At 41.7% G+C, this 24,643-nt stretch overlaps 2 protein-coding genes across 4 annotated transcripts; one reads left to right on the forward strand and one right to left on the reverse strand.

Moving 5' to 3' along the window:
- Positions 1–456: 456 nt before the first annotated feature.
- Positions 457–5,562, reverse strand: psme3 (proteasome activator subunit 3). The gene is made up of 10 exons (XM_061755309.1): positions 5,330–5,562; positions 3,642–3,674; positions 3,457–3,519; positions 2,763–2,867; positions 2,630–2,678; positions 2,431–2,549; positions 2,215–2,351; positions 1,141–1,195; positions 960–1,046; positions 457–882 (listed from the first exon to the last, which is right to left on the reverse strand). The coding sequence occupies exons 1-10, from the start codon at positions 5,411–5,413 to the stop codon at positions 802–804; spliced, it is 813 nt and encodes a 270-aa protein (XP_061611293.1). The 5' UTR covers positions 5,414–5,562; the 3' UTR covers positions 457–801.
- Positions 5,557–22,795, forward strand: nbr1a (NBR1 autophagy cargo receptor a). Of its 3 annotated transcripts, XM_061755296.1 has the most exons (22): positions 5,557–5,805; positions 6,050–6,112; positions 6,201–6,219; positions 6,360–6,382; positions 7,490–7,672; positions 9,958–10,035; positions 10,104–10,366; positions 11,258–11,377; positions 11,546–11,833; positions 12,169–12,328; positions 13,955–14,203; positions 15,219–15,335; positions 15,436–15,511; positions 16,025–16,135; positions 16,206–16,391; positions 17,141–17,221; positions 17,312–17,427; positions 18,417–18,805; positions 19,091–19,167; positions 20,165–20,252; positions 20,351–20,450; positions 21,078–22,795. In XM_061755296.1, the coding sequence occupies exons 1-22, from the start codon at positions 5,704–5,706 to the stop codon at positions 21,267–21,269; spliced, it is 3,081 nt and encodes a 1,026-aa protein (XP_061611280.1). In that variant the 5' UTR covers positions 5,557–5,703; the 3' UTR covers positions 21,270–22,795. The 3 variants fall into 3 exon arrangements, with proteins under 3 accessions (XP_061611280.1, XP_061611282.1, XP_061611281.1); XM_061755298.1 differs by lacking the exon at positions 11,546–11,833 and having other exon boundaries at positions 5,559–5,805; XM_061755297.1 differs by lacking the exon at positions 5,557–5,805 and having other exon boundaries at positions 6,084–6,112; positions 6,201–6,271.
- The last annotated feature ends 1,848 nt before the right edge of the window (positions 22,796–24,643 follow it).

The following is a 24,643-nucleotide window of genomic DNA, read 5'->3' on the forward strand; positions in this document are numbered from 1 at the left end:
TCAAGTTAATGATTATTTGCTCAAAACAATAAAGTATCAGTTTGAACATTAAATATCTTGTCTTTGTAGTGTATTCAATTAAATATAGGTTGAACATGATTTGCAAATCATTGTATTGTTTTTGTATTTGACACGTCCGAACTTCATTGGTATTGGGATTGTAGAAGATATACTACAATGAGATATTTTCTATTATCTATAAAATACTAATCATTACAGTATAATGTATTTATATACTGTATATAAAATTACCTTTTAATATTTTGACTTTAATCTCATAACGACTAAACATTTACAAATACTGTATTATGCATACATACTAAAGATAAAATATCTACTCATTCCAGTATAAAGTTCTGAAGTCCTTTAGGGGTACCTGCTTTGCGTCCAAGCCACAGTGACACCTACAGCCCAAAACCAAACTGCAACACACAGCTGATGGAAATAAAAATCCCATTTCTTAAAAAAAAAAGTTTATTCAACAGAATTTTAATGAGGTGATTTTTCTTATGTGGACCTAGAAGCCAACTGTACGACATAAAACATTCCTTTTCAACCATCGTTCCGACAAAGAACATAAAAGTTGCTCCGGAACCTTCTTGCAAGCGTTTACAAAAAAAAAAAGAAAAAAGACACTCTTGCTTAGAATGTGACTTCCCAGGAATTTTATGTCATTAAAACTGGAAAAGAAATGTCTCTTACGATTAAAAAAAAGCAGGCATGATGTCCATCTTTGTATGTACGGGGTTTGTTTGATTGCACTGAAATGACAGAACGTACGGGCTGGGAGTTTGGCGGCGATCAGTATAAGGCTTCTGCGTTACTGCTCCGAGGCCTCTTGATTTTCTCGATGTTCTTCAGGATCATGTCGTGTAGCGCCACCTGCAGACACAAACAAAACAAGGTTTGAGCAAGCACTCGAGTTGAACCCGTAGACTGCCGCTACCGGGAAGACGTACGTATTGATTTCGGAGCTCCGATACAATGATCTTCAGACTTATATATTCCTTCTCGTCGATCTCTGTTACTGTGCGCCGATAGTCTTCCTGGCAGACAAAAACAAAATGAGCTTTTTTCTTATTATTATTGGTCTCGTACGAACATTTTTTTTTCCCACAGATTTACATATGGACTTCTTACCACATGAGGATATTTTGCTATTTTCGAAACCAGCTTTGCTCGGGTGATGTAATATCTGGAATGAGACAAGACAAACATCATATACCAATTTTAGTGAGAAATATTGTTTTCCCTTTACAGATATTGTAAAAATAAGTGTTTCCTTTTGGGGAAAAAAATTCCTTTTTGTCAAAACATCGATATAAACATGATCCTCACAGCAGGTTTATGTCTTTTGAGTAGAGATGTTTTTTTCCCAAGGCCAATACCGATTATTAGTGCTAGTCATTTGCCGTAAAAGGGAAAAAATATTGGCATCAAAATCTTGACTAATACAAACCTCCAAACTTCATTTAAATGCCTTTAATCATGTTTATTAAACAGCTTTTAGGATTTGCAACATGTTGAAGTTTTTTTTTTTCAATCTTAGACAATAAACATCTTTGTCTTAAAATTCTGATTAAAAAAAAATAATAATAATAAAATAATTTTAAAAAAAAAAGTGCAGGGAGCACCCAGGCTCAGCAAAATGTCTTATAAAGTTAAATGAAAACTTGTATAGCTTCCTTAAGTTTTCTACAATTCTCATGTTTTCCAAAATTTCAATGACTGAAATGTTAATCTCGCTTTGTTTTCAGCTCAAACAAGAAAAAAAAGTGAAGACCCCCTCCAGTTCTCCAGAGTTGTCCAGGTGAGGCAAAAGCGCCCCCGGTAAAATATTTGCGGCTTGGAAGCACATACCTCAGCTCAAAGGTTTCGAGAGTGGATATGGCAACGTTCTGCATTACTGACTCCGTAATTGTCTTCCTTTCTTGTCATACGGAAAACAATGTGAAAGTGATTCCGCTCATGTCTGTTTAGCGGGAATTAAGATGTGAGTCGCTTTTATGGAAAAAAGTCACTAGAGGGGTTGAAAAAGTTATTAACTTGGAAACACTGACTGTGCTTTTGTAAAGAAGCTCATCTTCAAACCAGGAAAGAAACTGCTCCGCGTCCGAGGCCAGACAAGATCAGAATAGTAAGTAGTAAATACAGTTTTTAATCTATATCTATCTGTATAATAAATCCCGTTTTGAACATGGTGACCGGACCGACCTGGATATCTGGTCGAGGTAAGAGGCCGCCTCGCCTTCCACCGTCCTGAGCTCGGCCACTGTCTCCTCCTGGATGGACACCCCAAAGTTGTTGCCATCTTCTATCCTGGGAATCAGCAGCTGCACCCACATTTTTACCTGTGCGGGACGAGAACGTGAACCTCACGGACCGCTCCTCAAAATGTCCGCCGGCTGTTTTCATTCAAATGACGCTCACCGTGTTGCATTTCTCTATGAGCGTCCGGATCTCCGGTTTGACCTTTTCGATGAGATCTACCAGGTTACCGTTGCTCTTCATCATCCCGCCGGGCATGACGAAGACCTTGGTGCCGGTCACTGAGCAGGAAGAAGAAAGAATAGGGGGGGGGTCCCTGTCTTCTCTTTACATGAAAGGCCCATCGCAGTGGACAACTCACCCTTGTCCTCTGCGTCTCCGTCCTCCAGCTTTCTCTTTTTGGCATTTTGCTAACAGGAGGACCACGCATATGCAAGACAAGTCAACAACAAGCTCGATACTAGCGATGATGTCGTGGTAAAATCGAGTCTCACCGCATCGAGTCCATCGTGAAGGTTGGAGAGCAGGATGGGGTCGGGAACCATCAGGTTGATGTCAGAGTGGATCTCCTTCAGCTCTACGATGTTTATGATTGGCTCCTGCACACAAGATTACAAAAGATCCAATTAGATATCCACTCATGTCGCAAGAAGAAGAAAAACTAGTGGAGCCCATACCACACCCTAATTAATCACTGGGTGAGTCACCCGCTTCGATAAATAACCGCCACACCCAAAAGAGACAACCTCTCTCTTTGGAAGTTTTTTTAAGGTGGTATCACTGGGAGGCTGTCATTACTATTACTATGCCATTGATACCATGGCATCTGTAAAGCTGACATTTAACAGCAAAGTTTAATTATTTGTGGAAAAATTGGACAATAAATACAAATTTGCATTTGTACGCATCAAGGGCTTCCACTTACAAAAAACACCTTACCCCTCATAGATGCCTGGTTGTCTTTGCAGGCCACTACATGAGGAAATACTGTATCGTCGTAGTTGACATTTTATACAAAGTGGCATCTGTAAAGCCTGACGTTTACAGAAGAGTTTAAAATTGGAAAAAATGGATAATGAATGAATATACCTGTACATTTCATATTATTATCATGCATTCATAGACAGAAGTCAACCCCTGAAATAAATTTCAAAAGCAATTGCATTTGGGCATCCAGGTGACACCGACCTTAAGGAAGTGATCAAGTTCCAGTAATTTCTTTGGGAAAAAATTGGCCACTAGGTCCTCAGCCTGAAAAAAAAAAAGAACAAGTTCAAGAATGTTGTGACAAATAAATGGGGGGGAAAAAAAAAAAACAGCAAGCTGCTGCTTGTTTATGACCAGTGTTCATCTTCCGCCGCATTAATACTTACTTCTGCAGTGATACGTTCTCTAAATGCATCAACCTGAACACACGGAGAGGTGGGAAAAAAAAAAAAAAAGTCATTTTCACTGCACAGTAGAAAGGTTGACACCATTCTTATCCTTCCACATCTGCTCCATTAGGGGAAGACGGTAGCACCAAGCCAAGAGGGCCTTCCTCTATACATCTTTTCCGAACTGTAAATTGCATTTCGCTGGCATTGGGCAGAATCCTCACATTTCCAAATCCATCACTTTTCAGTAAAACAACAAAAAAATGACAGGTTTATTGAGATATTAGACAGACAGACACTTTATTCATCACATGAGAGAAATTAGATTGTCACAGCAATATTCAGTTACACTAACAAAAAAAATAGGACCAACCAACAAAGTATAACAGAAAAAAGACAACCCAAAATCTGAATTTGTGGGGGATTAACATTCCATTGTTCAAGAGACAGTGAGAAAGCCATTTTCGACACTTTAGATTGGTGGATAATTTGTAAAAATAACAGCTTTATCTTGGGACTGACAAGTAATATAGATTTGTGGGGGAAAAAAATGAAATCAACCAAATTTGGACAAAGGAGTTTTCTGCCTGAGAGTGACAATTTAAATTATTGTTTTGTCGTTAGAAAAAAAAGTTTGAATTTTCTCGAAAGAAGTCATATTTTATTAAGAAAAGAAAATGTAAACTGATGACAAACTTGTTTTTTGGGGGAAAAGACTTTTTGGAAGTTATTTTTTTAGAAAAATGAAAAGTACTTTTGCGAAAAGATTAGTCGTATTTTATTACATTAATAAATTGAAAATTTTACAAGGGGAAAGGATGTCAGAGGATGACTTATTTCATTTCCAGAATGACGTTATACATCTATATTTGAGTTTTAATATTTTGATTAGTCAATTTCATGAAGAGGGGTATTTTTTAACAAATGTATACAGCTGTGGGGAAAAAATTTAGAGACCACCGTAAAATTATTAGCTTCTCAGAATTTTCTATTTATACGAATATGTTTGAGTAAAATCAATACGTTACTGACAACATAACTCCCAAATTTCAAATAGTCATTTTTAGCATTTATTTGCAAAAATGTTTAATGATCACAATACAAAAAGAAAAAAAAAAGTCCACTTTTTTTATCTCTTAATTTATATATTTATAAAATATATACAGTACTTAAAATGTATTGATTGGAATTAGGTCATGTTTTATATTCTGTATATTAAAATATAGGTTTATATATAAAAACATAACTATGTTACACCTCTGCTGTGATATGCATCAACCTAAACATACACGGGGGGGTCATTTCCACAGGACAGTCGAAAAGTTGACACCATTCTGCACCCACCCCCCCCCCCCTCACGTCTGCTCCATTAGGCTAACCCGGTAGCTCCAAGCTAAGAGGGCCTCGCTCTCTCAACATGTGTTCCTAACTATTTATTACATTAACACCCCGTAGAGCGTCGTCACATTCAAAAATAAAACACATTACGTGCCGTGCTGGTGAAATACAGATAGATCGATAGAAGCATTGACATCTGTGTTGGGAGTAAGCGGGGAAACAAGCCGGCGAGCCGCTGCTGTTACATAGCACGGCCCAATCATTCACATAAATGCTACCCAAAATGAAGCTAACGCGCTACAACCAACTTAAATCTTCAAGCGGACTCGCGGCAGCCGGGATCGCACCTTGGTTTTAATTTCATTGTCCACCTTGAGCAGTGAAGACATCTTATGCTGTCGGTGGGTGAAGCGCGAGCGTCCCAACAGCATTCAATTGGACTTGGAGGGGGAACTAACGTGTGGCTTTACAGCTTGCCAGCCACACTTGGTGAGCGCATCGCACTGATGACGACATCAACACGCGACGGACCGCCAGGAGGGGGGTGGGACGCGTTTGCGTGCATTGCGCATGCGTAGTAAACGTCACTATTTTTCTCGGACGCATCTGACGATGTAAACAAGAGAAGACAGTCGAGCGCAACAGGGAAATCGAGCGCTCCGGCGACACCTCGGATTAAAAGGCTTTTTTTTCGAGGGGGCGGGCTCGCGATCGGCCCGAAATGGGGCTCCCGGTTACTATAAAAGTCAATTTTCGAGGGAACGTCAAGAGATTGCTGGCGGGCGACCTGGACAAACTGGAGTGGAGCTCGGTGGAAGCCTGGGTGAGCCGCTAGCCGAGCGTGTTGGCGCAGTTCGGGGAGAACAAGGCCCGGACGTGGCCTACCCTCGGAAGTGTCCACATTAAGCCGCTCAATGTTTTAATCGGACACTTTTCGAAAATGTAGTAAGCGTACGGGAGACGAAAGCGACCTTTAAGTTGTAACAACGCCACAACGGTCGAGTTTTACGTGGTAGCGGGCAGCCAATGGGATAAATTGTGATCCGATATGTTTCCTTTATTTCCAGATTAAAGCGTCATTTGGAATTAACCACTTTCAAGTGAAGTACTTTGATGAGGACAGCGAAGAGGTAATAATAATGCCCCAAAATACACGTTATAAGGGCATGTTTTGAGTTTTTTAAATTATTTATTATCTCCCTCTTTGTTTGTCATTAGATTTGCATCAACAGTCAAGGTGAGAAATACCTGCTTCTTTCTCCAGAGTTGATCCATGTTATTTAGAAGAGGTGGGAAAAAATATATCAAATAAACAGGGTATGAAGTTATATTTTTTTGCTTTCCAATTCCCTTGACTAAGTATATATTTTTTTTCAGACGAGTACGAGGAAGCCATCAAGGTACTGCTGATTTCATGAGCTTTTATTGATATTAACTGTATAATAATGCTCTGATAGGAAATCAAAAGATGAAGTCATAGACAAAAATGATGCAGTGCTCTTGTAGGAGTGATGTCACGGCATCGCTAAAAGATGCAATTGTTTTATGATCCTTAACGCAAGGGCTGGATGATTATAAAATGTCTTCAATGTAAGTTTATTTGTTAGGATGTTTTTATTTTAATAAACAAAAATATAGAAGCTTTAGTAGGTCAAAGCCCATCCATGCTGACATGCACTAAATTCAATAGCTTTTCCTACATCTTTAGCGACTGTTTTTCAATAAAAGCAACAAACAACTTAATTCTGAATGATGTTAAGAAACTGCCAACGTGTGCATCATAATTTTCGTATTGTTTTCTGTATAACAAGAAAGCAGGCCGGTGGAAGGCCATCACTGAGTCTGCGCGGAAGATTGCCAAAGACATGGTGCCCGTTTATATATTACAAAAGCACAAATATTTTGAACTGCACCGTTTACTCTTCAACAACAACAACATTTAATGATGAGAAAAGTATTGTAGTGGATTGGTATTTTCCAAGAGGAAGCTCTTTTTTTAATTTAACCTTTATTAATTCAGGTGAGGCAATTGAGAACCGTTTCTCATATACAGTGCCGACCTGACATTTCCATTAAAGGGCAAAGATGGTTTACGTTAGGAGTGGGGTCATGGAATGAATTACACTCTTAAGTCAAGGCACCCCTGTATTTCTATTACCTCTGTGGAATTTGATGCAAATTAACTCAGGAAGAAAACTTGCTGGGGAAAAAAAGCAACACTTGAATAATGTCATTAGTTTCTTTTTCTCTTTGAAAATAATAAATTATAGAAATCAGTTAAAGTCCTTTTGAATTTTTTTTAATAAAATGAGATTTTATTTGAAGGCTATTTTGCCCTACCTAACGTTCTCATCCAAGATAAAAGGCGTAGTTAATCTGATTTCACACCAAACAAATTTCACATTGTGTTGCTACACGTTGCTAAGCGCAATGTTAAGTGAAATCTTTGTGTGCTTGTTACTGTAGACGTAACGTAACGTTGTGGCTCGTGTTTGTTTTGCGAGCAGAGCGCCGAGAAGCAGGGCAACCACCTCAACATGAACGTGTACAAGATGAAGGGACAGGCATGCGGGGGGCCGCTCAAGACCGAGGTCAAGGAGCTGAAGGGTGACCTCCGACCCGCGCCCCCCTACCCGTCGCGGGTCAAGACGGTGGACAAGGGCACGCAGGTCACCCCGGAGCGAGAAGCTGTAAGGAACCAACATGGATTGTCCTCGTGTTTGCATGTATGAGTCATGTCTGTCTGTCAATGAATGACGGGTTTGACAATGAAAAACAGGGAACAGTAAGACAGAAACATTTAGCATAATTACGCAGCAACTACAGATGAAACTAAAGTATTCGTGAGAAAATTATCAGTTATAGGTATTATCATGTTATTACTAAAATGGTATGGTATACTTTTATTGTCGATCAATATGTGTGGAACATAAAGTGGGCTGAAATTTCTTTCTCAAGGCCCACAGTCTCAAAAAAAGAAATATTTTCTCCATTCATAGTCTGCGTTGTTTGAAGCATTTTGTTTTGAAATATTCCACATATTCAAGCATAAATATGACGTAAAAGTTTTTGTCATAAGCTAAAATTGTAATTAAGTCAATTCTTTCATTGAAGAATAAATATTTCAATGTTGAGTTAAATATTACTCACCACCCCCACCCAACCCATTTAAAAATTTATAAATGTACCACCCCAATCCAGAAATACTAACAAAACCCCATTAAAAATGCATTTAAAAAAAAAGCATCTTCCCTCATGCTTCTCAGGCCTCGCCTCTGCATTTTTGCTAAACCGGTTCAGGCAATGGGCCCATTAACATCCCAAATGTCCACTTCCTCAACGTCCAGCTTTGACTCTTCCTCTTCAGCGTCGCTGGCAAGCCTAGTTGACAGTGGCTCTGTATTTGAGCGTTTACTTAGCTGCATTGCCAACCACTATTTGTCAGTTTGTCACGAACCTTTGTGTGTGTGTGTGTGTGGGGGGGCTTTTATCGAGGCCTATGTTTTCAGACATGGCTGTAATGCACTTTTAATATCTCCCCCAAATATTTATTTTCATATTTCAGGTCCAGTATGTATGCGGCTTCAATATAGTCTTGTTCTGGGCTCAAATGTGTGGTCCAGACTTCTAGAAATTGTCTGTGCATTTGATGGAGGATGGATGAAAAGCATATATAACATGTCCACACAACCCTGTTCAAATGCCAGGTTTTTGTGATATAAAAAAATAAGACCATGGAAAATTAATTTCAAACCTTTATTCACCATTATTATGACTGATAACCTGTTCAACTCAATTGAAAAAAAAAACAATCTTATTAAGGGGGAAGTAAAAAATAAACATCTGAGATAATTAGGTAGGTCTGCATACCCTTTAATAATTAGGCTGGCTGTGTGAATAATTAATGAATCACATAAAAAAATAGGGGCGGCACGGTGGCCGACTGGTTAGAGCGTCAGCCTCACAGTTCTGAGGTGCGGGGTTCAATCCCCGTCCCCGCCTGTGTGGAGTTTGCATGTTCTCCCCGTGCCTGCGTGGGTTTTCTCCGGGTGCTCCGGTTTCCTCCCACATCCCAAAAACATGCATTAATTGGAGACTCTAAATTGCCCGTAGGCATGACTGTGAGTGCAAATGGTTGTTAGTTTCTATGTGCCCTGCGATTGGCTGGCAACCAGTTCAGGGTGTACCCCGCCTCCTGCCCGATGACAGCTGGGATAGGCTCCAGCACGCCCGCGACCCTAGTGAGGAGAAGTGGCTCAGAAAATGGATGGATGGATGGATAAAAAAATAGGAGTCAGCACACACCTAACCACAATTGAAAGGGCCTCTGATTAAATAGACATAAATATTAAATACAATTCTGCTGTTTTAGTAGGCTTTTTCTGACAACATTTTTGTGGTCACATCTTACACAAACAGAGCAAGCAGTACAGTTTGGTACAGAATTCCATTTCCTGCCATCAAACCATGTTTTTTGGCACCCTTATGTGGTAGGGTACCGAAAGGGCTAAACTAGACAAAATGCAGCGTGTTGATTGGTGGGCAGAGAGCGCGAGAGCCACATCATCCCGCATGTCAATAACAAAGATGTCCTCCACAGTTTGTTGACATAGCCTCGCCATCCCGCATACATGCACACCCACACACGACACATCGAGATTTAGCCTTCCAAACTGTACCAACCGGCCTGGGCACACATCCGTCCCCAGAGTCATTGCTCATGTTTTTTTTCGCCCGTCTGAGGAGCATGTATGGAATGTGCTTTGACGTAACACTGTAGAAATAACTGAACTGGACGGTCTTGGGGGCAGAATGCTCCAACTTCCTCCTACATTTCACAAGCATCCTTTTAGATTAGTTAGAGACAAAAATTTTCATAGGTGGGATTGTAAGTGTGAATGGATGTAGAAGAAAATGGATGGATGGGACTGTCTGTTGGAAAGTTGCTAATGTGTGCTTTTGGATTGTTCCCTAGGTGACCGCCAAGGACAACAAGGGGACCAAATCAGAAGATGAGCCTCCTCCCATGTGGTTCAGATCTTACATGGAGAAGGTAAAAGTGATCCTCACGTTGGATTTAATGTCCCTTTTCATCCCCCCGCTAAAGTACTTCATTCGCAGTTTAAAGACGAGGTGGTAAAGGAAGTGGTGGAGCGCATGTGCAGTGACTTCTCCGGCCAGTGTTGTACGCACAAGTCTTCTGCGGCGCCGCCTCCCGAGGCCAGCGGGCCCAGTTACGCTCCCGTCATGGGGCCCAGGCCTGGACCCCCCGCCGCCACTGTGGGGCCCAGGCCGGGCCCCTCAACCTCCAGCGGGGCTCTTGGTTACACCCCAAACTGCAGCAGCTGCAACAAACTCACCTCTGAAGGAGCCTACAAGTGCAGGTAAAAAGTACACACGTGCGATTCCCTCTATTCTTTAATCTGGCCACCGGGCACTTGCATTGTGAGCATTATTCAATTTAGTTGGGGTTTTTCCCCCCTAAAATTAGGTAATTGAAATTATATAGTATTTTTAGTAATTTTGTATTGATTTGTTTATTCATTTATCTCATTAAATAATTGGTTTATTGATTTATTTATAATAATAAATATATATAATTATAAATAATCAAATAAAAAAATAAACATTTACATATACAGTTAACATTTTATTTATTAAATTATTGGTTAATTAATAAAACAAAAAATACAATGTAAAAAAGATAATGACTTATTGTTCTTATTAAATTATTTTACCCCCACATCTGTCAAGTTAAAAAAAATCTGACATGGCCTTTGGGCACAAAAGTATCATTAAAATGTATTTTGTAATTTTGCTTTTTTTTTTTCTACAGCTAACTTAATAAATAGGTTAATTGCGCTATTGTAAATAATAACACAAAAATAGTAAAATAAGCAATTTTACATATACATTTAACCAGTTTTTAATTTATTTGATTAAATTATTTATGATTATATATAATAAAATGAAAAATGATTGGATAGTTTTTTTATGAATTTATTTTTTTAATATATAGTCCTAGAAAAGGATGTTACATTACAAAGCTAAGTTATATTTTTGAAATTGTTGTAAAATAAACTTTTACTTCAATATCATAATATATACTTGGTTATTGGAACATTTTCACTTTTTACTCAAAAATAGGCAACAAGCCAGAGTATGTTTAACTTGTGTTAGGATAATGAGGGAAGTCCTCAGACAAAGTCTCCCCTTTAAGCGGTCCTTGGACCCAAAAAGGTTTGAGAACCCCTGCAACCTCTTTTCCCATCTAGTGTCTGCCCGTCCTGCATCCTGTGCGAGATGTGTCGGCACAGCCACGACCCCAGCCACAACCTTGTGAGAACCAAGACGCCCCTGTCCATCCCCGAGCACGGAATGTCAGGAGAATTGAGGTAAAGAGTGACGATTGTTTGAAACGGCGTGAAACCTCTCAGACAAGCTTGATGGCTATAGCTCATGGATTATTACTGCCCCTTTTTTTTTTTTTTTTTTTTTTTATAAACAAAAGAAACTCTTTTAATAGTCAACAAAAAGGTCACCCTGATAACATCCCAAACCAGGTTCCCACGGCGAGGAGACAGGACGGTGCGCAAGGCCGAGCGACAGCGCCTCAAAGCGGAAAGGAGGCAGCTGCGAGCTGAAGTGAAGGAAATCAAGAAGAAACTGAGACTGGAGAAGCGGGGCCTGCAGTGGAGCGGGCCCTCTACCTCGGGCCGAGCCGCCGCCCTGACTAACACGGCCTCCGCCTCCACCCAGGCCCCCGCCCCGCTGCCCCCGCCCGCTGCCTCAGACACAGCCTCAGGTCCCGCCCCTGCCCCGGTCCCTGACCCCCAGGCCTCCAGTCCAGAGTAAGCGCCGCCTGGGAGGGGCGTCCGACAAGTGCTGGGTACCTCGAATCCAGCATGGATGCAAAAAGTCTTTTTTTTTCCACGAAAATGCCATCTTTGTAATCTAGTCTGTATGAGTGTGTCGCTGGCTGCTCTGCGCTGGTGGGGAAATGTCGGAACTACCTCAGTGTGAAAACTGCTGCTGCTGCTGCTTCATAGATTTTCTAAGAGAAATGCTTTTCACCTGCACACACACAAATCTGGGCTCCTGACGTTTTTTTGATTGGTAGACAACAAAAAGATGAGCGCGAGAGCGCAGGGCTGTTTTCAACAATGCTCTGTACACTTGAAACTAGGGGTCCCGGGGCCTCGCACTCGTCCTTGCTGCCCACTATGGCCGCCTTGTTTCTGGATGAAAATCTGCCGGACGGCACCCGTCTGGAACCCGGCACCAAGTTCATCAAATACTGGAAGATGAAGAACTCGGGAACTATCGGCTGGACCCCCGAAACCAAGGTACCCCCTCGCATCCCTCTGTAACCCCTCGCATCCATCTGCCCCTCCAGAGGACAGCCTTCAATCTTTGACCTCCCTATACTGCTTCACTCTGAGCCACTTTTCTCTTCTGGCATTTACTGATCATTGAATTGACACTACTTAAGTTAGGGGTATTTGGCCTTCGGGTGAAATTTCAGGATTAGAAAGAAAATGCACTACAGTGTTCCTCCGTATCCTCATTAAGGCCTGTCTAATGTATCTTGTGGCAACTATGTCGAAGTGAGTTGAGGAGCTTCATTTACAACCCCAATTCCAATGAAGTTGGGACGTTGTGTCAAACATAAATAAAAAGAGAATGCAATGATTTGCAAATCATGTTCGACCTATATTTAATTGAATACACTACAAAGACAAGATATTTAATGTTCAAACGTTTTTAGCAAATAATCATTAACTTATATTATGGCTGCAACACGTTCCAAAAAAGCTGGGACAGGGTCATGTTTACCACTGTGTTACATCACCTTTTCTTTTAACAACATTCAATAAATGTTTGGGAACTGAGGATACTAATTGTTGAAGCTTTGTAGGTGGAATTCTTTCCCATTCTTGCTTGATGTCCAGGATCTCCGTTGTCGTATTTTACGCTTCAATGGGATACAGGTCTGGACTACAGGCAGGCCAGTCTCGTACCCGCACTCTTTTACTACGCAGCAATGCTGTTGTAACATGTGCAGAATGTGGTTTGGCATTGTCTTACTGAAATAAGCAGGGGTGTCCATGAAAAAGACGTTGCTTGGATGGTAGCATATGTTTCTCCAAAACCTGTAAGTACCTTTCAGCATTAATGGTGCCTTCACAGATGTGTAAGTTACCCATGCCATTGGCACTGACACAGCCCCATACCATCACAGATGCTGGTTGCATCCATAACACTCCGGATGGTTCTTTTCCTCTTTGGCCCGAGGACACGACGTCCGCAATTTCCAAAAACAATTTGAAATGTGGACTCGTCGGACCACAGAACACTTTTCCACTTTGCATCAGTCCATCTTAGATGAGTTCCGGCCCAGAGAAGCCGGCGGCGTTTCTGGGTGTTGTTGATAAATGGCTTTTGTTTTGCATAGTAGAGTGTCAAGTTGCACTTGCGGATGTAGCGCCGAACTGTATTTACTGACATTGGTTTTCTGGTGTTTGATGAGCATTCCTCAACTTTCTCAGTCTTTTTTGCCACCTGTCCCAGCTTTTTTGGAACGTGTTGCAGCCATAAAATTCCAAGTTAATGATTATTTGCTCAAAACAATCAAGTTTATCAGTTTGAACATTAAATATCTTGTTTTTGTAGTGTATTCAATTAAATATAGGTTGAACATGATTTGCAAATCATTGTATTCTGTTTTTATTTAATACAATGTCCCAACTTCATTGGAATTGGGGTTGTAGACAAAGATAATGCTTTTCAAAATATTCACCTAAAAATATCCCTAACTTTTTGTGAGTAGTGAATACGTTTAACCTCATTTACACATCTCCTCATTTTGCTGCTGTGTGACCACGATCACACACTTCCTCGCGTGTATATCCCTATATCGTGTGTCGTGTGTGTGTGTGTGTTTGTGTGTGTGCATGCACGCGTGTGCCCAGCTGGTGTTCATGTGGGGCAACCTCGGCCTGGCGTCAGAGGAGAGGAGGTCGGTGACCATGCCCCAGCTGCTACCCGGCCAAGTCGGCGTGGTTAGCGTGACATTCGTGGCGCCCGTGATGGAGGGCACGTACACCTCACATTGGCGGCTGGCGCACCGTGGTCACCAGTTTGGGCCACGCGTGTGGTGCAGCATCGTGGTCGAGCCCGGCAACGGACTCAACGCGCTTCAGCACCACCGGAAACGACTGGTGGGTCACTCATCCATTTTCTAGAATGCATACAGTGCATCTGGAAATTATTCACAGCTTTTCGCTTTTCTACTTTTTGTTAAGTTACAGGCTTATTCCATCATTGATCCAACCCCCCACCCAACCCCCTGCCTTTTCACAATAATTAGTTGATGCACCTTTGGCAGGAATTACAGGGTTAAATATTTTTTAATAGAATGCCACAAGCTTGGGCTGTTTTACCCATTCTACTTTGCAGCAACTTTCAAGCTCCATAAGGCTGGATGCGGAGTGCCAGTCATTTTCAGATGAGTTGTTAGGAGGATTTGGGGGAAAAAAATATTTATTCCATTTTGGAATAAGGCTGTAACATAACAAAATGTTAAAAAAACACAAACATGAAGTGCTGTCAATACTTTTTGACTGCACTGTATGCTGCTATGTGTGGATGGGAACAGAAGGCAGCAAGAATAGTCAGCGGCATTGTGTGTTACGAATGAATACATGAATACAAAATTCGATACATGGTAGATGTGAATGGCAAACGATACGAATACGAAATGCTATAGACACAAAAGTGAATGTGAAAGCAACAAGAATAGTCAACAGTATTGTGTGAACCAAAATATACATACAAAATCACCTGAATGAAATAAACCACTAGTTACTATATATGAGTCAATGTGAACAGCAGTGAGAATGGTCAACAGTATTGTATGTAGCACGAAAATAGAACTGTATAGATAATATATAGAGGTGAATGTGAGCAGCAGTAAGAATACTCAGCAGTCTTGTATGTCTCAAAAATGGTATGTCTGAATAGTCTACATAAAAGCAATTAAAGAATTAAATATACCGAGTTTCAGTTTAATGAATAATAGAATAGAATACTACACTATGTGTGTATAGGTGCAAGAAGGAAGGCAGTGTTGTATGTGATGGCAATGATATACTTGGTTAACTTGATCACTGAGGACTGACACGAAGATTTTCGACACTTCTTGGAAGATGATGCTAATGTTGTTGTGCTCATCAGAGGGAGCAGCTGAGGCCGGGTGCGAAGGATGATGAGGTCCGGCCTAAGGAGGGCTTGTCTGTGGACATCAGCCACAATGGCTTCTTCCTGCCTTATGTAGACCTGCTGACCGCTCAGGTGTGAACCTCAGACCACACACACACACACACTTTCACACATGCATAACCACGATGGCAGAATAAATGTGATTTTTTTTTTTTTTTTTTTTTTTTCTTAGGATCTTCTTTCCTTCGAGTTGATGGATATCAACATTGTGCAGGAGCTGGAGAAAGTTCCTAACAACACTCCCGTGGGTAAGACCAGATAGCGTGCTGGCTGCAGCATGACTATTTTCACCTCTAAACCAGCGTTCCCAACCTGTACTGCGCCAAGGCACAAACTTCACATGAGAAACATCTCATGTCACAAAATATATATATATATGATCTTCTCTCATTCTACTTTTTCTATGTGAAATCTAGGCCTGTTAAACACAAAGCTGTTGTTGTGTTTTATGAATCGCAACAGGGACAGGTTGATACAAAGGTTAATTGTACCTTCTCACACATAGTGGAGTGTATTTAATTGTTGTGCCTGTCCCTATACGTGACTGGCATAAATAGATGAACAATGATAAATTATTTGTTGTAAATAATTTTTCGACCAATTAAGTAAGATTGGACCAGATGATTTCTCACAGCACACAAATGTGCTGCAACACAGTGGTTGGAAATCACTGCTTTAAACTTCATCTTAGCTGTGTTGATTTTGTTGGTTTTCACAGTTTTCCCTCCACCACCACCCCCCCCCCACCCCCTCCCCCTTAGATTTGACACCCTGCATCTCCCCTTTGCCCCATGATGCACCAGGACCAGAAAAAGCGCTCACTGCGGAGATAAAAGACGACTCGCAGGTCACAGGTGTCCGAAAATTTTTCGGTAAGGAGCTAATAGTATAAATTTAGTGCTTTTAAAATTTATGTTTAATGAGGATGTTTGTCATCTTTAGGAGTGCAAACCAGGCACCAGAGGGAGCACGCGTGGGAGGCGGCCACCCCGGATGAGGAACGCGAGGAGGAGATCAGCGGTGCTCAGTTCCTATGTGAGACGCTCATGCGCTCCCTCACCCTGGAGGAGGCCCCCGACCACAGGCCCGTACGCAGGAGCCAGCAACATGCTGGCTACCAGGCGCAGGGTGAGCAACCGCCATCACCCCAAATGTGCAGCTCTGCTTTGTTGTTGTGTGCACCAAGTGGGCTGGTCTAGTGTGCAAAAGGAAGGCCCTAATCATCCACCACAATTAATGACACTTACTACTTTAATCCAGCATTCAAATCTCCTATAAAGGCTGCAGACAAAATAAACGTGACCATATTTTCTTCAGCATAATGAATTGTAAAATTACCTTTAAAAAGCTGGTAAAATGTAACTTTTTTAGCTTAAGGCCACAGATTTGTCGCCCATTTCAACTTTTGACAATATAATATATATTTTAAAAAAATTAAAATTTAAAAGTGACCCACAGTATTACTTTGCAGAGGTGGAACCAAGTCATTGTTTTGCAAGTCACAGGTGAGTCCCAAGTTGAGACAGGGAAGTCCCGAGTCAAGTTGCAAGTCCTAGACTTCAAAACTCAAAAGTGAAGTCACAAGTCCTAGACTTTGAAACAAGACTTTCAACTTGTCTCAGGACTTGCCTGTCTCGACTTCAATTCGCAGTTAAGTCTGAAGTCCTAGACTTTTGAGTTTCAAAGTCTAGAACTTTAGACTTGACTGCCACTTGGTTACTTAATTTGTGACTTGCCTGTCTCGAGTTGGGACTTGACTCGGGACTTGAGGGCAAAGAGTTGAGACTGACTTGTGACCAAAGCAATGACTTGGTCCCACCTATGCTGCTTTGTAGACCGTTCTGACTTTCAGTGACGGTTTCTTTCCTCATTCGCAGTTGTCTTGCGAGGTTCCAGCTTCGGCCTGGAGAGGGAGCCGCCGTCTGACAAGGGCGAGCGAGAAGGAAACGAGATGCCAGGTTGGCACAACAACCTCCCACGCGGAACTGCATCACCTGTAATAGTACTTGTGTCATGACAAATGTGTATTTTGTATTGTTCACGCAAAGCTCCTGAATCGGAAGCGCTTGGTGACGTGCTGCCTGCTGATGACGATGAGGATGATGAAGATGAACGTGATGATGTGAAGGATTGCAAGGAAGAGAAAGCGGACGACTGGGATGATGTGAGCGCCATGTTTAAGATACACAAAGTTTTCATCTTCCTGTTGCCCGATGCTTCAGCGTACCTGGTTTCTTGTCATCTTCCTGTTACACGACCACTTGAGCAACCTTGTCAACTTCCTTTTACACAATCACTCCAGGAACCTGGTTTCTCGTCAAATTTCTGATACAAAATAACTCAAGCAACCTAGTCAATGTCCTTTTACATGATCACGTCGCATCCTTGTCACTTGTCAACTACTTGTTACCCGATACCTCAACCAACCTACTTAACTTACTGTTGCCTAACCACTCCAGCAACCTTGTCAACTTCCTGGTACACGATCACCTCAGCAACATAGTTTCTAGTCAACTTCCTTTTACACCAAGCAACACTTGAGCATCCATGTGACTCATCAACTCCATGTTACCTGATACCTAAACCAACATAGTAACTAGTCAACTTCCTGTTATAAAATCACTCAAGCAACCTAGTCAACTTCCTCTTACATGAACACTCCAGCAACCTTGTCACTAGTCAACTCCCTGTTACTTGATACTTCAACCAACCTAGTAAACTAGTCAGCTTCCTCTTCCATGATCACTCAAGCAAGCTAGTCAACTTCTCTTACACGATCACCGTAGCAATCTTGTCAAATTCCTGTTACCTGATTGCTAGCAACCTTGTCATTCGTCAACTCCCTCTTAAATAATCCATTAGCAATCTTGTCACTCGTCAGCGTCTTGTTACATGAGCACTCAAGCAACATTGTTAACTTTATTTTACATGATGAAGTGTTTGCGGGCAAAACTTCTCTATATACGGATCTGAGGACTCCAAGGTTTTGGGGTGGCAGGGATGCATTGTGTACAAATCAGTCTACTGCTCAAATGCTTGCCTTTATTTTTCTACTTGTCTTTTTTTATTGGCTTGCTGCACATAGGGTGTATCACGCGCTTTGGGAAAAAAACAAACAAACAATCATGTGACCTTCCTCCTGGCGTATCTCAGGTGAGCAGCCAGACGTCGTCGTCGTCCTCCTGTGACGACTTCATCATCGTCCTCCCCGACTGCTTCGACATGAGTCGTCCACTGGGGGAGTCCATGTACAGCTCGGCCATGTCGCACCCCGACGCCGTCGTCACCGCCACGCTGGCCAGCCCCGAGCCGCTGCGAGAGGAGGACTACGCCTCAGACATGGACGAGGCGTCGCCACCGCCAGGAGAGGACGACGAGGACCAGACGGAGGTTGACGAGGACCTGGCTGGCGACGCTCCGCCCTCGCCCGCCCTCGCCATCCACAGCAGCGTTAACCAGATGCTGTGCACCTCACAGACCTTGGACGCCGCCACGCTCACACCAGAAGTGGTGCCCCCTCCGCCGGGCATCTACTCGCCCAGGTGAGCTGGTCACTTCCTGTTATGCAAGTTTGTCATTCGTCAAGTTCCTGTTAACCTTGTCAGTAGTCCACTTCCTGTTACTGATCATTCAAGCAACCTTGTCAACTTGCTACATAGTAATTCGAGCAACCTAGTCACCAGTCAACTTCCAGATGATCACTTAATACATGGTCTCCTAGTCCTTATCTTGTTCATTGAACACACAAGCAATCGTGTTATAGTAGTCAACTTCCTGTTACCTGCTTATTGTCTCTAATCAACTTTTTTGCCTCCTTGTTGTCTCAGGTCAGAGGCTTTGTACCTGGCGGAGGACGCTTGTCACGCAGTAGATGAGTCACACACAGCGAGGGTCCACGCCAACGGTGAGTGACGACGGAGCTTATGGCCACTTTTGTCATTTTCACATGAATGCATCTGAATGTAGGGAGCCTTCAGCCAACCTTTTGGTCTGTTTGTCGTGTTTCTCTACAAACCAACTACTAGCCTGGCATGCTAGTAAAAGATGAGATTACCAGGATGTCGTAAGACTTAAATTTGCCGCATAAGATTTATTTCCTGAAAAAAATGACATTATTGTAATGTCTATATAACTACCCCCAAAAAATAGATATATGGCTTTAAATTCATATTATGAAAAAGAACTTTAATTGTTAATCTGTTGTATTGGTGTTTTCCCACAAAAATAGGACTCAAAACTCATGGACTTTTTTATCAAATAAAATGTGATTTTACTTTTCAACCAACTTTCCCCCAATTATAAGATCCCCAAAAAAATGACTTTTTCACTCAGTAGTTTTCAGTCTCATATTATTATGAAGATGACTATGTTGAAAAATTACCACTTTTTCCCAACAAATATGACATTTGTATGGTAAGATTATGACTGTTTTTCGGAAAATAAATTTCCTTAATTTATTGAAAAATTATGAAATGATCAGAAAAAAATATGACTTTACTATTAAAAAAATACTGCTTTTCTTCTCGTAATATTAGGACTCTTTCCACATGTACGCATGATAAATGATGTCGCTTGATTGCTGTTGTGTCAAAGTACCTTACTGGTCCAAAGTTAGGACACACTTTTTTTAACCATGCTATGAAATGACAACAAGTGGCCAAACATGACTGTTGAGGAATGTACCCAAAACATGTCAGGTTCCTCTTTGGTCCCACTCAATGCCGTTTTGTTGTTGTATGAAGTGGACTCGTCTCCTTTTGGGTTGAAAGAGGAAATGCTTTGTGGCGTGAGAAGGAAATAAGGCTATCACGATTTGTCGCTTCAGCAGAAGGCGCTCTTCCTCTTCTGTAACGCAAGCGTGTTATTCAATTTTTTTTTCTCCATCCTTTTTTGTGGGGCAGTTTCATCGGGCCTATCAAGATCTGCAGGCTCAGCATCCAGCGCCTTTGAGACGTACAACCCCAGACCCAGCAACGCATTGCAGCCCAGGCAAGTCTTCGTCCTGCTCCTCTTCATCATGTTTTAGGCCAACACGGGAGGAGGATTTAAAGCTTTTTGTTATTGCTGCTAACTTGTGTTCATTGCAGGGGTCAAGGAGGCCTCACCGAGGGCCTAGTCAAGGGGGCCCTCTCAGTGGCTGCGTCCGCTTACAAGGCTCTGTTCACTGCGCCCAACTGTCCCATACAGGTACGTCCCCTCATGCTGCATTGGACGAGATTGGGAAGGAAGTTCCCAGCCAAACAAGGTCGAATGTAAAAAAAAAATGCAGACGAAAGCAAATATTTGCTTTGTCTGTTAGCAGTTGTAACAGCAAACCAAAATGAAAGCTGTTGTTATATTTGAAGTTGGGAAGTTTTTTTCTAAAAATACTTTAAATTACAAATATTGTATTAAGCATTTTGCGTTGCAACCACTTCCAAAAATGTCTTTCATAAAACAAATATAATGTGATTAAAATATAGACCCCATACCACCCAGTCCTGTTATCTTATATTTACAGGATGAAAGCGTTTAAATTTGATGGAGGTGGCCTTAAAGATATCTTAAATTTGGCAGATATAATGTGATAGACTTATTGGCCTGAGCACAAAAACAGTGAATAGTTGGCTTTTTCATTGAATAACAGGATAGCTTACAAAAATCAGCAAAAAGGTGAATCGCAAATATGCAAACACTGTAATGTCTTTGTCATTTTTCTATAAGCGAAGGAGGAAAAGTCGATTCAAATTAGATTTGGGGGGGGGGGGGGGTGTCTGATTTTATTTTAAGGCCATATCGCCCAACCCTCGCTTGATGTGCCCTCTGTCTCCGCAGCGTGGCGTGGACCCGGCGGCCCGCCAGGATCCCTCCCTCATGGCCATGCTGCTGGAGATGGGCTTCCGGGACCGGCGTCTCAACCAGCATCTGCTGCGCAAGCACGGCTACAACCTGCTGCACACCGTCAACGAGCTGGTGCAGATAGCCGAGGATGCGCCGCCCGGACGCGCCGTCCAGGCTCGCCACTGACGGGAAGGCGCCAGATGATGTCTTTTTTCCTTCTTCTTTAATTTCCTCTCCAATATCAATCATGTTGAGACATATTTAAAGGGTGAGCAGAGTACCGTTGTGTTAATTTGGACCAAGTGTGGTAGTGAAGAGCTGCTTGTAGATGATTCTGATTGGTGGTTGGCTTTATATGTGAGGCGAAAATCGAAAGGTTTTAGTGTTTTTATATCATCTTTTTTTTAAGGGGCTCGCGCTAACGTCCCTTTTCCACTGCATGATACCTACATGGCACGTTGGCACTAAGTACTATTTCTAGTACCAGCTCAGACAGGGTTCCAAACACATGCTTAGCTTGGTCTCCACTTGACTGCAGCGCTTCCGTTTTCTCGCTGCCCTCAAGCTCATTTTGGAAACGAGACAGAATACAGGAGAAATCCATTGTCCTACGTTGTTGTTGTTTTAATAGCATTTGGCTGCACAGTACTCCTGTTTTCTTGCTGTTCTGAATCTCCTTTTGGATCAAATTGGCCTCGTTATGAAATCAGCAAAAACACACATGCTTACGTATGTTAGCTTTTTTCTCTCGCTGCCCTCAGTCTCCTTTTGGATCAAATTTACCGCCTTTGCTGTGGCACAAAGTTCTATTTCTATCACCTACTCAGACATGGTTCCAAGCATGCGATGGAAGAAATGAGCATAAACATACACATGCTTATGTTAGCTTGATCCATAGTCTCCACTTGGCTGCAGCGCTTTGGTTTTCTCCCTCCTCCTTTTGGATGAAATTTGCCTCCTTCGCTGAGATTACAGGATAAATCAGTGTTCCTACATTGTTGTAATCGAGTGGTGCACTTAATGTGGTGGGGTTTTCACAGTTTCTGGCAGTACCGTACCCACCCGTCCAATCCGAAGCCCAGTCGTGCCGAGCCGGGCTGGTACATCACAGTGGAAAAAGTGACGAGAGTGCGACCAAACAGTTGAATATGGTAGAAAAGTGCAAATACCCTTTCTCCGTTTAACCGTAGTCCACTCTGCCTAATCAATGCAATCTTTTTTGTATCCGAGTACTGTTCTTTCTCTTTTAGACGTTGACGTGTGGAATGTATACAAAGAATATATACCTAAATATATATATATCACGGCGGGAGTTTCGAGTGGTGGTCCGCTTGATGCCTTCTTCCCGCTCTTTCACCAAAACCTAGCGATGCTCGTATTAGCAAACCTGAGATGTCTCCGCAAACAACACATTCCTCAATCTCCAGTGGTACCAACACCTTTTATTATGACTGCTGTCATTGTTATTGCCTTTTTAATCAAGCATCCACATGATTAGTTGATAGAGTGGCTTGTTTTGCGGTGCGTGTTTTGGAGCAGATTCCTATTCTTTTATCGGCGTGAGTGTGGTTCTGAGGTTTCTGTGTGTCGTGTTGTCCGTGTCGTGCCGAATGTCAAGATAGTTTCGAAAAGATCCGCTTCTCACATCATCTTCTGCAAACTCTTTCACAACCCTTCTGCTGTAGATCCCAAAATAAACAATTTGCACATGGCTTGTATATCTCGCTCGTCAGTTAATTCTGCACCTTGTTTTTAAAGTTAGTTTATATTTACAGTTTGAGAAGTCTTGAACTAGCCTTAATAGCTTTAAGATTAATCTACAGCGCCATTGATAAGTATTGTCCCCCTTCTCAAAATCTTCTGTTTTTGCAGTTTCCCCACTTTAGTGTTTTAATGATCATCAAACAAATGTAAATATCAGATGAATAGAACCCAAGTGAACTTAAAATGCTGTTTTTAAATGATGATTTCATTTATTAAGGAGAAAAAAAACTATTCAAAGTTACCTGGCCCTGTGTGAAAAGGTAATGACACCCTGAAGCTAATAACTGGTTGGGCCATCCTCATTAGCACAACTGAATTCAAGCGTTTTCTATAACTGGTAATGTGTCGTTCACATTTCTGTGGAGATATTTTGGCCCACTCTTCATTGCAGAATTGTTTGAATTCAGCAAAAAAATGAGTTTTTTTGAGCATGAACGGCCTTTTTAAGGTCATGCCCCACTGCATTTCAATTGGATTCAAGTTTGCACTTTGACTCGGTCACCCCAAAACCTTCATTGTGCTTTTTTTTAAAGCCATTCAGAAGTTGACTTGCTGGTGTGTTTTGGATCATTATCATGCTGCAGACCCCAAGTGCGCTTAAGCTTGATGGCTGAACATTCGCCTTCAGAATTTTCTGTTAAACAGCACAATCCGTGGTTCCATTAATCACAGCAAGTTGTCCAGGTCCTGAAAGCAAAGCAGCCCAAGACCTTCACACGACCACCACCATGCTTGACTGTTGGTATGATGTTCTTTTTTTGAAATGCTGCACTACATTTACACCACACACACCTCTTCATCTTTTCAGTCCATAAAATATTCTCCCAAATGCCTCAGGAATCATTCCGATGTTTTTTTGCAAAAGATGACTTTATGATCTTTTTGGTCAGCAGTGGTTTTCGCCTTGGATCTCTGCCATGGATGCCATTTCTGCCCAATATCTTCCTTATTGTTGTGTCATGAACACTGGCCTTAACTGAGGGAAAGGAGGCCTACAGTTCTTTAGATGTTGTCCTGAGTTCCTTTGTGGCCTTCTGGATGAGTCATTGCTGTTCTCTTGGGGTAAGCTTTGTACGCCGGCCACTCCTGAGAAGGTTCCCACTGTTACATTTTTTCTCCATGTGAGGATAATGGCTCTACCTATGGTTCGCTGGAATCCTAAAGCTTTAGAAATGGCTTTTGTAACCCTTTCCAGAGTGATAGATGTCAATTACTTTACTTCTCGACTGTTCTAGAATTTCTTTGGATTGTGTCATTTTGTTGCAGGTTTTTTAGATCTTTTGTCGACTTTTGTCAGAACAGATTCTGTTTGAGTGATTTTGTGATTGAAGAGGTCTGGAGGTAATCAGGCTTGATCAGTGAAAATTAAGCCCAAATTGTGATTAGCCGCAATTAATTCATCATTTAACAAGAGGGGTAATACCTTTTTCAAACAGGGACGGGTAACTTTGAATAGTTTTTTTTTTCTTTAATAAATGAAATCACCATTTAAAAATAGCATTTTAAGCCCACCTGGGTTATATTTGTCTGATACTTTGTTTGATAATCTTAAAAATAACAGTGGGGAAACTCTACAAAAATATAAGAATATGAGGGGGGGGGGGGCAATATTTTTCCACGGCACTGTACAATGTAAATAGATTTTTTTTTTTAAATCTGGTGGTCACATTTAGTGAAGGGTAGGTCTTTTAGTTGATGCAAGTGGCTTTTAAAATTGTTTTGAAATGGTGATGATATTTAGCTGCTCTAGTGGTGGGTCACATTTAGTGAATGTGTGGGTTGATGCAAGTGGCCTT

The sequence above is a fragment of the Phyllopteryx taeniolatus genome, chromosome 19 (genome assembly GCF_024500385.1).
Source record: "Phyllopteryx taeniolatus isolate TA_2022b chromosome 19, UOR_Ptae_1.2, whole genome shotgun sequence".
Taxonomy (NCBI): Eukaryota; Metazoa; Chordata; class Actinopteri; order Syngnathiformes; family Syngnathidae; genus Phyllopteryx; species Phyllopteryx taeniolatus.